General features: G+C 41.7%; 1 protein-coding gene across 12 annotated transcripts in view; it reads left to right on the plus strand.

The window, feature by feature from the left end:
* nfixb (nuclear factor I/Xb) overlaps positions 1 to 16610 on the plus strand; it is a 421090-nt gene that overhangs the window by 62412 nt on the left and 342068 nt on the right. For 11 of the 12 annotated variants that reach the window (XM_048617764.1, XM_048617762.1, XM_048617771.1 and 8 more), the window contains one exon: positions 7815 to 8346. In XM_048617764.1, coding sequence (XP_048473721.1) covers positions 7815 to 8346 — 532 coding nt within the window. Of the gene's footprint in view, positions 1 to 7283; positions 7592 to 7814; positions 8347 to 16610 lie in introns of those variants that run through there. The other variant, XM_048617770.1, reaches the window with a different exon arrangement.

Raw genomic sequence — 16610 nt, forward strand, 5'->3', positions numbered from 1 at the left:
TGGACACAATTGGGGTGCCTAACAAGGCTTGCATGGAAAGAAAACATCACTGGGGTCATTTGACTGCAAGCATTACAGAAAAAGATACCTAAAAAGGATCAGTTTTCTACTTAAGTATCACAAGGGACTGAGAGGGGGAACCCAAAGCAAATCTCCAGCAGTCAGTAGGTTTTTTAAGGGAGGAAATTTAGAAGTTGAATAACCAGGATCTGGGAGATCTTGTGGTAGAGAGCAAAGCAACCAAGGGGAAAAAAGAAGTTATCTTTCTTTGAGGGAGGGGAATGCAACGAAAAAACTGAGTGCAAGTTAAAATTGCAATCAGCTCCATCTATTTCCAGGAAAATGGCCCAGTGGGTCCTCTTAACAATGGGTTTGAGGTATTGTTGAAAGCACTTGTTTGACCCCTTCATATCGCTATTAGATAAGTAACTTCCTTATGGCGTACGTTTTCAATGACACAGTTCTGTTCTCAGAACAAATCCAAAGTACATTAGGAGACCCCCAAATCACCTTCCAAAGTAAATTCGAATCCCGCCTCCCCAACACTAGCCAATGCCACAGTCAGTGGGACTGTGTGTGTGTGTTTATGTGTTATTTTCGGGGGTAGAGGGGAAAGTGTTGGAGAGAGTGAACGAATGCGCCAGTGACTGATTTTCCGCTGCAGTTGGACGGCAGTTACCTGCGCCTTTAACCTTCCGAGCGCCAGTTGACTGCTCCTTCTGCTCATCCCTGGAATCTTGCTGAGTGGAGAATGTTGTTATTGGAAACATGATTGTTTGCAACGAAACTTAGGAGAGCGCGGCTTTCAGAAATGAAGCACATATTGCAAAGAAATATTTGCAAACAAAATTTGCCATACGTTGGATTTTGTGTGTGTCTTCAAATAAACTGGTTTGCTATTTTTGAAACGTTCCGTATTGGCAATGACAGATGGACTGGTCTCAGAGACTACATGTAACCTCACCCTCTCGCACAGTGCGCTCATTTTCCGCTGTTTGGGGGCTGGCCCCAAATTACCATTGGGGTAAAATAAAGAGAGAGCAGAGCCGAGTTTGGAGAGGTAGAGAAAAGTACTGGGAGCCCGTTGGAGGAGCTATGGACGTCAGGTTTTTTTGTGGGGGAAGGGTGGTGGTAAACTATCACAATTATTACGGCGTGGAAGGAGGCCTTTCGGTCCACAGTGGCTTGCGCCGGTTCTGTCCCCCAGTGCCAATCTCCTGCCTTTCCCCCACATCCCCTGCATACAATTTCTATCTTCTCATCGACTGGGTTGGGGGTGGAGGGCGGTTGGCGGTAGGGGGTGGCCACAATGTAAAATTCAAAACATGTTACTTGGGGCTTGTAAAATCAGCGGGAGCTGAACCCCGAGCTTTTCAATGAGTTTGGTGCTTTCCACAAACGGGAATCGAACTCGCCACACTTCCGATCGGTTCGGAAGTTCAGGCAAATCATTCACACTGCCAACTTTGAATAGCAACGATCCGGAATATTAGCCAGACGCATCGTTAGGCGGGCGGCGTCTACACGGGTTTTGGAACGTTATGGAGGGGAGGAGATGTGGGGGTGCGGAGGGGAGAGAGAGAGAGATAGACGACAGGGCAAACTCCTGGAAGATCTGACAGCTGTCCTGTGCGTTTGGGAGGACACCGTGCCGAATTCTCCCTGTAAATAATATTGTTTCAGGAGATGTAAATACTTAACTTGCATTAAAGGGGGGGGGGGGGGCTTGGGGAATGGAGAGAAGGGGTTGGGGAGTGGGGAATGGCGAGAAAATATTTGCATTTGGTTACAAACGCTGCTTCACATTGCTTGGAGTGTCCGGGACTTGATATGAAACTTGCACAATCCGCTCTGCTGAACCCATTGGGAAAGTGAAGCAGCGCCAACCGTCAAAGCTCACCGGCAATTTCTCCTGTAGCCGATTGCCCGGAGACCCATTGTTCAAACAAAACAAAAAGTCAAAGCACGAAACTTGACGATTGCAACACGAGCGCAGACCCCCACCCCGCAGTTAATTCTTTAAACTATCTCCATCTGATTTCTGTTTGCGTTCAGTGCAAATGATCGCACCACACGGAAATTTGGATATTCTTAGCAGATGCGCGGGTCTTGAAGCTCTTGCCTTTTTCTTCCCGAAGGTGCAGCCTTTCAAATCTCGGCCACTGTTCCCTAGCCGCCTTTTGTCGAGGGGCAGCTTAACCAGGTGCTCATCTGTTGGGATATTGTGGGTTGGTGGGGGTGAGGTGTCGGTGGGATGGTGCTGCAACTGGGCGACGATCCAGGGGCTAAGTCCTTCCACCCTCCACATACAGATCTCGCCCCCTTCCATCTTCTCCAACGGTCCTGGGGGATGAACCTAGACTGACTTAACAGGACCCATTCCTCACACGGCGAGTGAGAGGGAATGATAACAGTTGCATAAAAAGCCTCAAAAATTTAATAATTCAAAAGTTATCCAGGATAGGCAAAAAATCGATTGTCGTGCAAAAAATGACACGAACATTATTTTATGCAAAAAACCCACTGCAATAAATTGTGAAATTTGCAATTTCCCAACCACTCAGAATTGTTTAATATCTACAGAACAGGGAAGTCTGATTGGAGTTTAGCTGGGTCTTAGTTTGAGTGTTGGTGCTGGTGGTGGAGCAATAATCTTCATATTTTGGGATGGATATTACTCCATACAGTTGCGATGCTCGAGTTATGATCTGGGCTCCGACGAGTTCATGCGTAGTTTACACTGGCAGTGGGCGTCTTTCGGAAACAAGCGGTAAAAAAAGTGTTGGGTTTCGAACGTTGAGGGGAGGGATATCTCCAGAAGGGAGCCATTGGAGAGAGCGGGAGAGAGAAAGGGAGAGACGGACTCGGAGGGGTGGTGGGGGGCAGAGACGGACTCGGAGGGGGGGGGGGGTCGACGACGGAATAGGGACGTTGCATATCTCGGGATAGAAATCCCAAATGTTTTCGGAGAGATAAAAGTAGGGGGGGAGAGGAAAGGGTACACTTGAAACAACACATTTGCTTCATCCAGGCCAGTAAATTCTTAGCCATACGCAAGTTAAAAGCAAGGACAACAGAGCCTGTCCAAAGCCAGAATCTCTCTATTTTACAGAAATGAAAACGCCTTCCTTCTTTTAATTCTTCAAGTCCTGTTGCGCTTTAGGCTCTAACTCTGTACGAAGAAACATAACTTTTATTTAAACAAAGTCTGAACCCGCCTCAGAAAATTAACACCATCACTGAAGGGACGTTTAACAAAAAAAAATTGAAATCGGACTTAGATGCAGAGTGCCTTTGCCCTAACTTCCTGAGGGACATTTATATATTATGCTTTTTGTGTGTGTGTATGATTTTAGTTATATCCCGGCTATCAGTTGATGTAACAGTTGTGCTTTGAAACACAAAAATGCTTTCAAGCATTGAAGGACGAGCAGAAAATCGGAGTACTCTCGGCTCCCCTTTCTGCCACTATACCTGAGTTTCGCTTTTGAACTTCCGGCTCTCGGCTTTATTATTTTTATTTTTTTGTTTTGGGGAGGTCGGGGGTCCAGTGGTGTTGTGGAAGAGAGTCGGTCCATCGCTCTCGCCGATAGCTCAGTCAAGCCCGTCTCATGAATTCTTGATCTTGGCTTTCGGGGGGACGCTTTGTAAACGGAAACAAACTATTTACTTGGCTTATATACACTGAAGGCACAGCTGCTCCTCACACACAAAGGAGCTCTTTCTAAAAAAAACTCGAAATAATTCTCTCGAACTTCAGGGGAGAAAAAAAAGAGTTTCATCAGCCTGGTCAATTTCACGCCCAGATTTAAAAAAAAAACAAATATTCAGGTAGTTGTGATTTAGCAGGAATCCATTAAACTTTTCACATTTTTACATATTTTAAGGAAGTAATAGGCGGGAGTTAATTAGGAAGTTATGTCTCGCACAAATACTGCGAAATTTCCTCGTTTATCGGGAGCAATATCTCTTGACAGGCTGCGTTCAAAACACATTTGACAAGTCGGTCGAGTATGTCCGCTTTTACAGTTTAAATTCGGCACTACTTACGAATAAGGGGTTGGTGGTGGGCTGGGGTCCAGTGGAAATGATCAGTTCAGTCAATGGGAAGTGTCACCGTTAGTGGACTTAGCTTGGGAATTATCTTGGATAAAATAGCTGGGCGTGTGTGCGCAAAAATGTGTTAATTTGAGTTACAGACAGAAACAGAAATTGCTGGAGAAACTCAGCGAGGCTGGCAGAAAGTAGAGTTAATTTTTGAGTCCAGTGACCCTTCTTCAGATTTCCAATATCCGCAGTTGTTTGATGTATTTTAGTTAAATTGGGTTTTTCCATTAACCCCTGATTTGTATAATTTGAATCTGTCCATCCCCCATCCCCCATTATTATCCCAATACAAATATCAAACAAGTGTATGTAAAAATACAATTCAGTTATGCACCTAAAGACTCCAATCTTTGAATTAAATGTCTGGGCAATTTACATTTTTAAATACAATTATTTGAACTAATCCTTTAAAATATTTAATTTCTGATTATTTTTCTTGTTGCCACTGGCCTGTTGCAATAAATGCAAAGATTAAGCAGAATTTTAGACTGCAGAGTGTATATATATATGAAATTGGTGCAAACAGTGGCAAGTGTGAGGAATAATATTTTCACTTCAAGAATATAATTAGTCAAATGCCTTGCATGATATATAAAATCTACATTCATATTTATATGCATTTAAAACATATCCATACACTATATATAACAGTGTGTGTATACATGTTTTAAATTGTACATACAATAAGAGATCTGCACAATTTTTATTTGTATGTTTTATATTTAAATTATGATATGGTGTGTTCAAGATATTTCAAAATTATATTAATGTTACTTCTGTAGAATAAAATCTATTTGAAAAAATAACACTCTATAAGCTTTTAAGAGAGGCAGACATTATTTAAAAAAAGGGATACTTTTATTAATAAATTTGTTTTTAGGTACACCCACAATCCTTTGTTATCAGATCATACAGGGTATACCTGTAACATTTTGAAGTTTATGTCACACCATGTTTAAAAAAGCTACAACAAAAATTGTTTTGTTGAATTAAAATGGAACATTCTGAATTTGCAATTTGTTGGATGAATAAAAAAATGGTTAAATAAATCAGGAATATTGCGATGGGTCAGTATGGTTGGGGAGTGGAGGTGGGTGGGGTGCTGGTGCATGAGTGTTAAATGAACTGGTTAAAATAATTTGTGTGTCTGTATTGTAACACTAGGAGCAAATTCAGCTCTGTGTTGCTTGTGTCCCTAAAATGTTCATGTTGTGTCAAGAATGTTGTGCTGGAAAACACAATTGTTTATGGGAGTATAAGAGTGGGAGGACGAGGTGAGTAAGGGAACGTGATGGGGTGATGGGGGGCATAGGGCCCACTTGAGCTGATTCGTATAGGTGCTTTGAAAAGTGGTTGGAGTTAATGTTGAGTGAGGAATTGGTTTGGTGGAATCGGAATATGTAGTGAGGACAAATGCGAGGGCCCAGGTATACTGGTTTTTCTTTGTGTTGTGCATACCTCGGTTGCAGAACACCAAACAATTATTTTATATGTAAATGATGCCTTGTGCCAAAATAAATACAGTCAAGGCCACACTGCGATTAAGTCCAATAAATTTAGCACAGTGTCTGTCACCCTCCCCTACACACACACACACACTCTGCTCATGTGTAGGTTTAATTTCAGAATCATCTGAACCAGTTAACACATGTAAGGCTGATGATTTGTTATCAAAATTCACAACGATGTAGAGACACACATAAGTGATGGGGCAGAACAGAAAAACAGAAGAAAGGGGGTCAGGTTTTGGAGCTGCAACTGATCTTTCATTGTACGGTGGGACAAGGCGGTTTTCAAAATTGGCATGGACCTTTGTGAGGTGCGGTGTCCCCGAAATCAAACTCAGTTTAAAGTAAAAGTACACATGCAAACACACAAAGCTAAAATGTGTCTACACTTTGGAAATATTATTTTCCTGGATTTGCTTCCCCTGACGCTCAAAACAAAAATCGCGTCATGGTGGGGAAGAATATAATTCACCAGTTAAAGCTTTGAGGGTATTGGCCCAAGCAATAGAATTTTTCCTGAATTAAAGCATTGGTCGTTTTCCTTTCACCCTTCTACAACTCCAACAGCTCTTGGAGTGAGTTGTAGCGGAGCTAAACTTTCATACATTTACTCAGAGAAAGAATGAGAGAGACAGAAAAAAATAAAAGTGTTAACATCGGAAATACGAAACAGGTATCTGGAGGAGAAAATATGATTTAATGTTTTGAATGTAGAAGACCATTTGTCAATCAGGGTTTTGAAGTTCGCAATAATTAAGTTAGTTGGTGGGACTAACATTTCTCTTAACATTGCAGTGATGGGCTGCTAAAGTGAAAATGTAAGTGGTGCTGACCTACTTCTAGCCAGGACAGTGAGGCTGGCATCAGGCCCCAGGATTGTGGAGCCCGGCTTTAAAAAGAAGTAGGAACAAAAGTTAAGTGATAGTTCGGAATTTTCTGAGCGAGTGGCAGCTTTTCAGAGAGGTAGTGAGCGAGATTTTCAGACGTTTTTAGATTATGAAAACCTTCAAATCCCCTCATTTAATTTTGTTCGGTTATTTTAGACAAACTTTATTTTTATGAACAGCAGCGATAGAGTGACGGGAAAGTGTTTAAAGATCACGGGAGCAGTTCCAGCAGCAAGTGGCAGCTAATTCATGAATGTTGTAAAGTCAAGTCTGTGTGCGAAGGACTGTTAGTGACCAATTGAATTTTTATTGTTTTGTGTTCATTTGCTTCACCCCCATCCACACTATGTTTATTTAGAAATAAGTAGCTTGGCTTAGAAAAAGGGAATTTTGTTGTTTTAGAAAAAGAATGAAATTAAATTGTTCATTAATCTGGTGGTTCATATCAAGAGGAGCAGCTGGTTAGGGTCTAGTGGGACTGTGTGTGTTTTTAATGGTGTGTGATGCCCCCAACCTGCCATGCTACAGACACAGAGAGAGAAAAAATGAAAAATTCATAAATGCTGGACTTTGCTTATTCATTGCATATGAAGCAGCCGATTTGGCAAATTGCAATCTATCTCCGACTGCACAGTCCCTCTTTAGGAGCGTCGATTGGCTGCCTGGTAGGCGTGACTTTGCCAAATAGGTGGGCCTTAAGCTGGCAAAAGCTCAAGCAAATGGTTGGGGATTGTGTGGGGAAAGAGAAAGCGAGCGAGCGAGAGTGAGAAAGAGAAGAGAGAGAGAGAGAGAAAGCTGCAGTCTTCTTTGCCAGTGGTCTCATACTCGCTCCAACACGGCAGTCCTTCCCTCCATTGCCTGTTCCAAATAGGCCAGAGGAGCCCTCCTATCAGACGAACTTTCTTTTTTTATTTTGGCCAAGGCTTTTTGTGCATGATTAAGTCCTTTTTTAAAAATATATAAAGCCGTTTGCTGGAAGTGTCACATTTTGTGCGCGTGTGTTAGTGCGAGGCAGAGTACCCACTCACGCTGTATTGGGTACAGTCATTGAACGCAGAGCTGTCCTCAGTGTAATGAGAGTTTGAAATGGTAACTATTTAAAAAATGCCTACACAGATGCAATGGAACTGCATTTTATGGCTATGTGTGTGTCTGCGTGTGTGTGCGTTTTGCAATGCTACCGTGAATTTTAAAATATATATAATTTATTGTTTAACTAAATTTTTCAATTGTTTTGTAATTGTATTGATTCCCATCTCTCCTTTGTCTCCTTCTCTTCCCTCAACCACCTCTTCCCCTCTCCCGCCAACAGGATGAATTTCATCCCTTTATCGAAGCACTTCTCCCTCATGTCCGTGCTTTCTCCTACACATGGTTCAACCTGCAGGCTCGCAAGCGCAAATACTTTAAAAAGCATGAGAAACGCATGTCCAAGGACGAAGAGAGGGTGGTCAAGGATGAACTCCTTGGAGAGAAGCCTGAAATCAAACAGAAGTGGGCGTCTCGGCTCTTGGCAAAACTGCGTAAAGATATCCGGCCTGAATTCCGGGAGGATTTCGTGCTGACCATCACGGGCAAGAAGGCTCCTTGCTGTGTCCTTTCTAACCCTGACCAGAAAGGCAAGATTCGGCGGATCGACTGCTTGAGGCAGGCAGACAAGGTCTGGAGGTTAGACCTGGTAATGGTCATATTGTTCAAAGGGACTCCCTTAGAAAGTACTGATGGTGAACGCCTGGTCAAATCACCTCAGTGCAGTAACCAAGGCCTGTGCGTCCAGCCACACCACATTGGAGTTTCTGTAAAGGAACTTGACTTATATTTGGCCTATTTTGTACACAACCCAGGTAAGTTGCACATTTGCTTAATTGTTTACATCCCTTGCTCTGTCTGACGGGCCCTTGGTTGCGTGCGGTCGGTTTGTAGCTCTGTTTTTGAACAGCTTGCACTTTAAATTTCTCTGTGAAGAGAGACAACGTTTGTTTAACCTAAGGTGAGATGGACACATATAAAGTCCCAAATCTTTTTAAAATAAATGCTTAATTTTAAGTGCTAAAACCAAGAGAAAAATATTGAACTGTTGCCATTTGTTTTGGACATTGAGCATTATATTTAACCCATTGTGTAGATCCTTTGATAGATTAAAAAGAAATACATTCCTATATTTGCTTTTATTTGATGCATTCAGACATAACTTACTGTCTTGACAAAAATTTAATCATAAAACAAATTTGTTTCTGTCAACTATCTTTCGGCATAAGGACAATTGCAAATGGAAAAAAGTTAACAAATTAAATTCAAATTGTTTCCAATCTGTAGAGATATGAATCTTTAAAGTGAATACAGTTGGCAGGAATATGATTTAATCCATTTAAGAAAAAATAATTAAAATATTGCAATAAAAGCTATGAAAGGGCGGAGGGACTCAAAAACAATCCATATAATTAAATTAAATTTGAGTAGTTGAAGGCTCGCTAGTTTATTTTGTATCTCGATTGTGAAGTGCCAACTGTACTATCTTTTCCTTGTATCTTTAATCCAATCTGAATTCCCACACAGGACTTGGGTTTTACTTCTTAGCACCCATACCTCCTCTCCATCCCCTGTCTTCCTCCGAAGTTTGCCCAACAATGCACTTGTCTGTCACTCTCTGACTGCCCTCAGTTTCTGCAACCAGAGCTGTGAATGTGACTGACTGGGCTGAGCTGACGTTTCCAAAATGTAGGCCGCTTAAATCAAGTTAACGACGGCTTCCAACATCTTCGGTTGAGCTGAGGAGCCAAGCTCTCTGGCTGAATTCTATCAGGGAGACAGTCAAGCTGATATCAGGATTTGGAATTTAAAATTAAACCTCACACTCCCAAACAGAATGCAGATGCGAGTGTGGTGTTACCGTGACCGTAGGCTGCTGGGAGATATAAAGAGTGCCATGGCAGTAGAATAAGAGTAAACATTTGGTTTGCATCCCATAACAATGAGATGTACCTTGTCCAATTTTGCGCTGTACTTCATCTCTAACACGAGATGAATTCTTACTGTTGTGTCTCATGTCACTTCATTATGAGAGTACATGTACAAATTTACTGTACTGAGCATGTGCCGCAACTTATAATTGGTGCTGGGAATTTAAAAGTAGCACCGTATATTTACGCAGTCATTTGCATGTGAAAATGGCAAGAATAATTTAGCTGTCCTAACAACTGGCAAAATCCTGTAAATCCATTTAAAGAAACGTCAAATATAATCTCATTGTATTTAGTTACACATTGTGACACCTCTTTGAGTTAAGTGCATTGGAGAGCTGTCTTAAAATTTGTGAAGTTCTGAACTTTATGTATTTGAACACATCACTGATTGTATGTTGTCTTAAATTGGTGCAAGTATTCTTTTGGATCTGAGAAGTTAGCTACATGTTACAGATGGGAGGGTTTTGTTGGGCAGTGTTGGAAGTTGTTGATATGCATTGAGAATTGAAAAGAGAAGTTTGGTTTTATTTGGGAAGCCCTGGTAAGTAATCCTTGATTCTCCCACTAAAGACCAGCCCCCTGTTAACTCAATCCAGCAACGGAAATGGGGTAGCTATGCCCGGGCTCGAACACAATCGTCCTGTTGAAATGAGACAGTGCCAAGTCCTGCCTGGCAGTACAATGCGGGCACAGCTAAAATGCCACCTTCATTTTTAAAGAGAAAATTCTGGCTCGTCTCCCCCTACCATCCCCTCAGTCAAACACTGATTTGCACAGGTTGTAAATATTTGAAATGTACAATATTGCTAGCCAGGTTAATATGATAACCGGGATCGTGTTTTATGCAAGAAAATGACCTGATCTCCAGACTTCAACTGTAAAGGTTGGTGTGCAAGAGTCATTCAGAGGGAAAGAAACATATGTTTTGTATGTTTTTTTTAAATGAGTTGACGGAGAAGGTACAACGCATGATCTATTTTCTTTCTGTTCATCTCTACTTTACTGCCAATCGGCCAGGCCGCAGATAGAATTCAACTCACACTAAATAGAACCACATCAGCATTTGATGACATTGATGAGCAAAAAGTATAAAATGGTCCCATTCTATTTGCATGCATCTTGGCATGATTGAAATGATAAGAATTTTATGTTGAGATTGCATCCTGTCTTACTGAGATTGTCTTGTTCAAAAAATAAGGTTTAATGATTTGGACTTGCAAGGCAATATCCAAACCAATTTTGCACACTTTATTTTAGTTGTTAATGTATTTGAAAATGCCAATCCATTCAAGTTTCAAAACAGATAGTATAATGACTTTGAGTAACATTTTAACTCCTGTCATACTGAAGGATTCAGAATACTTCATACAAATTACTTGATTTTGGAGGTGCATCAATTTCAATATGTATTCTGTACAAATGTATGCATCTGAGATTTAGACAATGTGAATTATGAATGCCTGTCATGGTATAATGTCTAAGATATTGAGTTTACGTGCCTGCAAAGCAAATCGCTGGTTCGTTCGGTCCTGCCATTTTCACTTCACTGGAGCTGTTGCTAAAATGGTGTGACTGGGCATTATTCTCCAATTGGACTGATAAGAAGTAGCAATAGCTCCATAAAACTTGTGGCAACACTGGAGAAAGAAAAGAAAACACCAAGTCCAATTTTTCTGGTTTCTTTTTAACTCCGTCCCTTTGAAAACTCAGACCACATTAAGTAGGGCTGTAATCTGACCTGAAGCTGGATTTGTTAGCGCTGATTTTGTTTCCATAGGACGGAATGGGAAGGAGCTTGTCCTTACACCTCATCAGCTGTGCTATTATTGCATTTAATCCTGCACCCCTCAGGTTTTGACCTGTCATCTATTTAGTTCCCTGCGCCCCGACTCTCTTCAACTTTGGCAGCAGCCTGTACTTGTGACCTTGGCCCTATTGCCAGTTTTCCCAATTGGCTAGGGTAATAAATGGAATATTAACGAAGAGCTGGCTCATCAGTGTTTGCCTTCCTCTCATCACAGAGTTTGACATATAGCACATTCAGGTGAGCAATGAAACAGGAACAAATATATTATCATATACACACAAGAAAATCACAGTTATCCAGTAGCTTATTTCTCTGAAAAATCTCAATGCACTTTGTATTACTTGAAATGCAGTAATTGTTAGGCAGGCAGAAAGAAGAAAACGTACCTTTTATGTCGGATGGTAATGCAGGAAGGTCAACCACTTACAAAAATCAAGAAAAAGAGGCATAGTTGGCATATTGAATTACCTACAACATCCACAGTGTTGATCATGCAGACATATCAATTAGGAGCAGGAATGGATCATTTGCACTCTTTCTGATCACCTTTGTTACATAGTGGCTGAGACATGAACACTTTACTGAAAGAGATTGGGCTGTTGAAGAATTAAGGAGAGAAATTTGGACTGCTAGACAATGTTGCTGTACCTGCACATCTTAAAATATGTATGTCGGTTATTGAAAATTTGTCGTTTTTGGTCCACTGTCTTATGTCTAGTGATTAAACTCAGGGCTAGCAAGATATAAAACTGGCTACCTTAGGAGAATCCATTACACCTCCCTTCCCCTCATTTGACACCCGCCATTCCTTCCCCAAAATAAAGTTTCTTTGACATGAACAACTTTTCTCTGTCCAGAATAAGTTTGGAGCAAAACTAATTATTAAAAATTGGAATGAACAACTGTTGAAGCCGAAGGAGGGCTAAAGAAACACTGGTTGGTTCATCTCTGAATTGTGACCCTCTTATCCACTGATCACTTTTCTCACTGTTGGACTGCTCACTGTCAGTCTGTACCTGTTCTTAGTGTATTAATACCATCCAGTGAATACTGACTGACACAGCAATTCTGATTCCTCAAGTCTTGTAATTCTGAAATCCTCCTGCCTGAGGGACTCATTGGCAAAACCCAGGATGCAGCATCTGTTCACTGTCCACAAACAGTAAAAAATCTCATTATTAAATACACTAAGAGCTAAAAGATTTTATTTATTTACATATTTTATTTCCAACTAACTTTTTATACCTGCTTTCTGCTTATTTTAAATATATATAAACATTAATACATATATTTATAATGTCTTTCCTTTGATAAATAGATGTATTATATACGTTTAGAGTATAACATATTTAGCTTCCCTGTTGAGGAGAGAAAATCATTTTGTATTTTGTGGTGCAAAATAGTATCTGTTTCTGGATCAATTTTGCTTTGGATTTACTGGCATTTTAGGTGATCATGGTGCCAGCAATTGACTTAGGGTTTGTGTGTCACCCAAGATGTCAGTAGTCTTGGCCATGAGGCCAAGTGTCCCTTGGCTGTACTCGTTGTTGTCACAACCAAGGTGTTGAGTTCAGGGAAGTTCTGAGGAAAGACTTGATGGAGCTGAAGCATGCCTGCCCTTACTGCCTTGGGGGTAATGGTGCCCATGTCAGCTGCTTAAAGCACTGTGTCAAGGCAGGCAGTAGTGGGCGTCGCAGATCACTTCATTGTCCCAAAGTCATAGAAGGGGAAAACGAAACTGAAGGGATTCAAGTGACTATGCACTGCCCACGAGTGTGAGTTGGCTTAGCTCTGTCATGCCCTCCTAGGAAATACTTTGAATCCGGATATGTTATGAGTATTTCTGGTGCAGGTAGGACTTTCACCTGAACCTTCTGGTCCAGAGGCAGGGACATTGCCACTGCATTTCAACCGCCTCCATGCCTGCCTGGTAAAATTGCCTGTTTGACCTTTGTTTGCCAGAATTACATATGCATATTTGAGCAAAGTGTTACTGGATGGGTGGCGTCCATTCAGTTGTACCTCGGGATGATTAAGTCCCACTGGGATAGAAGTAGGAAGGTGAAGAGGAGGGAATGTCCTGGGACATAAAGGCCATTAGTAATCCAAATGGGCATTGGTTACATGGTTGTCTTTAGGCTAGCTCTTCTTCCATGGTGGGATTTCAACTGTTGTCCCTTGACTGATGCCTCCGTAGCCTGACTCAGGATTATTAGTTCAGTGATATTACCACTACAAGGTGGCTTCAGTGTCAACCTTTGGATCTTTTGACAGAACCAACACCCCTGAATGGGTGTAAATGAAGAAGTGTCTGGGAACAAATGGGAATTCCACTCCAAAATGCTAGGAATTTTTTTATGATCCTGCTCGGGACTTTGCAGACTCTCTGTTCATTGCTTCAGTTTAAGAGGATACTGGTCTCTCTTAAAAATGAAACCAGCTTCATTTAGTTCCCTCTCTATGCTTGTAAAGGCAGCATTCACACCTATGTAAACAGGGTAAATACAGGAACGATGTTCTGATGACTGGTGAGCCCAGAGCCCAGGGTGACAGTTTAAGGATACGGGGTAGACCATTTGGGACTGAGATGAGAAATTTCTTTATCCAGAGGGTGGTTAGCCTGTGGAATTCTCTGCCACAGAAAACAGTCGAGGCTAAAACATTGTGTACTTTTGAGAAGGAGTTAGATATAATTCTTAGGACTAAAGTAATCAAAGGGTATGGAGGAGAAAGTGGGAACAGGGTTCTGAGTGGATTATTAGCCATGATCATATTGAATGGCAGAGCAGGCTCAAAGGGCTGAATGGCTGACTGCTGCTCCTTTTTTCTATTCTCTATGTTGTATCAGGCCTAATTCCCACATTCAACTCCATTGAAGGACTTTGCAATATGAGGATTTATTGAATAGTAATCAAGTGAGCTACCCAGGTTTTAGATTTAGTTTTGGATGATTATTGTTGAAGACTGTAGGAGAACTCCTGTCCTTTCACTTAGTCATCACTCAAGCCCTCCTGGACAACATTGGCAGGATTCTCACATCAATGCTTAGCAGGATGGGAAGAGGTCAACCTCCAACAGTGCAGCCTCCAACAACCACCACCACCACCACCACCCATCCCCCCCACCCACCTACCTCAATTACCATCACTTCTCCCATTCATTCCAGCCTGGCCTGGGAGCTTAGAGCCATAACTGGTCTGGCCAAACTGATCCAAGCCGGTTTTCGGTAATACATGGAGGCAGAGAGGAGAGGAAGGTCTGATCTTCACCAATTCACACTGTAGTTGTTCCAGCCAAAATAAAAATCCAGATTCAACTTTGCTGGGCAGCAACATGGCCAAAGCCTGGCATCTGTTGAACTGCCTGTTGAATGTCCGTCTTTGCAAACTGGGCATTGTAGAAAGAATGCAAGATATCCCATTCAGAGAAATGATGAGAGCCCGCTGCAACATTGATACCCTGCCATTAGATGCCTCTAGTAGCTTTTTGGCATATGAAAAGGGCAGACGTAGAATGACCTGGGAATCAATGATTGTTGTCCCTTGTTACCACTTGACGTTGATGTTGGACTTTGACTGACACACGCCCTTCAGGCGTCACCATTGGAAAACATCTCATCTGTTGATCCATTCTGGCAGCTTGCAGTGCGATTGCCAATGGCATTTACCCCACATGCCATCAGCGAGGCAACTGCAGGTAGACAGCCCCGAAGCAGCAAAGTGTTGTTGCTTTTATCAAAAGTATAGTTTTCCTGAAATGAATCTCTCCTCATCCAGAAAGCTGGGTGGAGGTGAAATGTTGGAAGTCTTGATGTTGAAAAATGCAGTTTTACAGTGTAGAGCTTAGAACAAGAGAAAACACTGCAGTTCCTCAGATCCTGAAACAAGTGGCCCATGTCCAGCATTGTAACCAGACCACAGAGACTGCCAATATGAACCGTTAACATATTGCACAAACTGGTGCATGACACAGTCTGTACAATGTATGAGGGACTTCCGGTGTATGCACATTGTACCGATGGTTTAACCACTTTGGACATTAGATTGACCATCACCTGAGACCCATTTTGCTGTCCAGATACAGTGTAACAATTTAGGGGCTCTTGTGGCACACTGGTGGTGTCCCTAGTCCTCAACCAAGATGCCCGGGTTCCAATCCTACCTACTCCAGAGGTGTGTAATAACATCTCTGAATTGGTTGATGACAAAAAAAAATGGAATGTATCTATCCACCTGGTCCCTGAACCTCTGCATTAGTCTGACACCAAATAAACTGCTCAAACGTAATGGTATACTAATGGCATGTTGCTCTGCAATATATTCCTCCGCTTCCCCTCCCCTTTAAACTGCTTTGCGTTATAATTGGGTTATTTCATTGGATTATTGTGCTTTATGTTCCAAATAACCAGCCAGACCAAGTCTTTTTCTATGTGCGATCTCTTCCTCATGTTTCTTCTTTCCTCGTTTGCAGCCTTTGCCCACCCCCTCCTCTAGAAAACCCAGAATATTTTTGCTAAATACACTATTTATCCAATTTCCCCTTTAAAATAAGACTCCGGAAAATCCCAATGTTTTGAGAGTACCAATAAGTTGAGCGAGTGTAACAAAGACAGGAAGCCGTGTAGGGTGATAGCGCCTGCAAGCCTATTGTCCCATCTTCATAAAATAGAGACACAACAGAAAATTAACCTGTCTTTCCTTTCAATCCAGTCCTTTCTCATCAGAATTTGTACGAAGTGGGTGTTGTGGTTGGGATCGGAAAGGTCAGAAACTAGAATAGACCAAATCTCAGAATTTTCTGACACTGTGAAGGGGAAGTTATGGAAAATTACGCTTTGCATCACATATTTTGTTAGACCTGTCTATAGAAGCAACCAGTGCTGCATTTGGCTGCAATGGATAATTCTATTTTTAAAAAAAGGAGTTCAGGAGCATGCTTCTGAAATGCAATTGCCTGGACTAAGAACAGCAATTGAAAGCTAAAGGCTACATGGACAGCACGAGGGAATAAAAATACTTGGGGTGGGGGGCAAGATACGTCAAGAAGGTGTAGGGAAGCAACAGCAATGGAAAAAAAGTTCTCATAAAGGGAGCATTATAAAGATGCAAGGAATTCTTTTTTGTTCATTTGTTGGAGGTTGGTGACACTGCTGAGCTGGCATTTAATGCCCGTCCCTAGTTGCCCTTCAGAAGGTGATGGTGAGCTGCCTTTTTGAACTGCTTCAGTCCACTTGCTGTAGGTTATCAGTGAATATTCTGTCCTGCTTCAAGGCGATAGATCTCACCTTTGATCTTGAGAGAGGGCTGTTTGGGTAGAAAAAGTTGCATCAACATTTTCA

This window comes from Rhincodon typus, chromosome 38 (genome assembly GCF_021869965.1).
Source record: "Rhincodon typus isolate 14 chromosome 38, sRhiTyp1.1, whole genome shotgun sequence".
Classification (NCBI taxonomy): Eukaryota; Metazoa; Chordata; class Chondrichthyes; order Orectolobiformes; family Rhincodontidae; genus Rhincodon; species Rhincodon typus.